At 42.2% G+C, this 656-nt stretch overlaps 1 protein-coding gene across 1 annotated transcript in view; it reads left to right on the top strand.

Annotated features, from left to right (window-relative positions):
• The first annotated feature begins 530 nt into the window (after positions 1 to 530).
• Cacybp (calcyclin binding protein) overlaps positions 531 to 656 on the top strand; it is a 16,619-nt gene continuing 16,493 nt past the window's right edge. The window contains exon 1 of the mRNA XM_005375460.1: positions 531 to 567. Within this exon, the coding sequence (XP_005375517.1) occupies positions 531 to 567 (37 nt within the window). The remainder of the gene's footprint in view (positions 568 to 656) is intronic.

The following is a 656-nucleotide window of genomic DNA, read 5'->3' on the forward strand; positions in this document are numbered from 1 at the left end:
AGAGGGTGCACAAATACAATTTTACAGCTCCATGAAATCTGCACGTAACCTATAACCAGTATACACATCAGGAAACATTACCTGAACTTCAAAAGCCCCCTGGTGGTACCTCTCTGTCATTGTCTTCCCCACTCCAGGAAAGACTATCCTCATTTTTAAAACATCAGTGTATAGGCTTGCTGGCTTACCAATTTTAACTCTTTTGTCTGGTTTCTTCCCCTTTGTATAATGTCAATCTGTGTACTGTGATCGTTTGCATGTAGGGCACTTCCGATTTTCTATGGCCATAATGGTCAGCCTGCATTTTTCTAACAGCTTTCTCCTTCTCTGACTTGCTGATTCTAATCGCCGATCTGTAAAGCTGACTGCTGGTTATTTGACCTCTCAAAGCTATTGTGTTATGTTTCATCTGTGTTGCAAACGTCTTGGTGAGGCCAGAAACTAAAACCTGAAAAATGGGGTTCTCTGCGCCTTAGAGCAGAGCTGCTAGAACTACCGAACAGTCCCAAGAAGTCATTCTACATTTCCTGATGGTCAAATGCCTCACTAACGTCGAATCCAACACGCGTAAGACGTACATACTCACAGAAAGGCCAGTTAAAGAGGCGAAAGCACTGGAAAAGAATGTTTTAACAGTTCAGGAACATCTCTAAATT

Source organism: Chinchilla lanigera, unplaced genomic scaffold (assembly GCF_000276665.1).
Source record: "Chinchilla lanigera isolate Chin_1 unplaced genomic scaffold, ChiLan1.0 scaffold00005, whole genome shotgun sequence".
In the NCBI taxonomy this organism is placed as follows: Eukaryota; Metazoa; Chordata; class Mammalia; order Rodentia; family Chinchillidae; genus Chinchilla; species Chinchilla lanigera.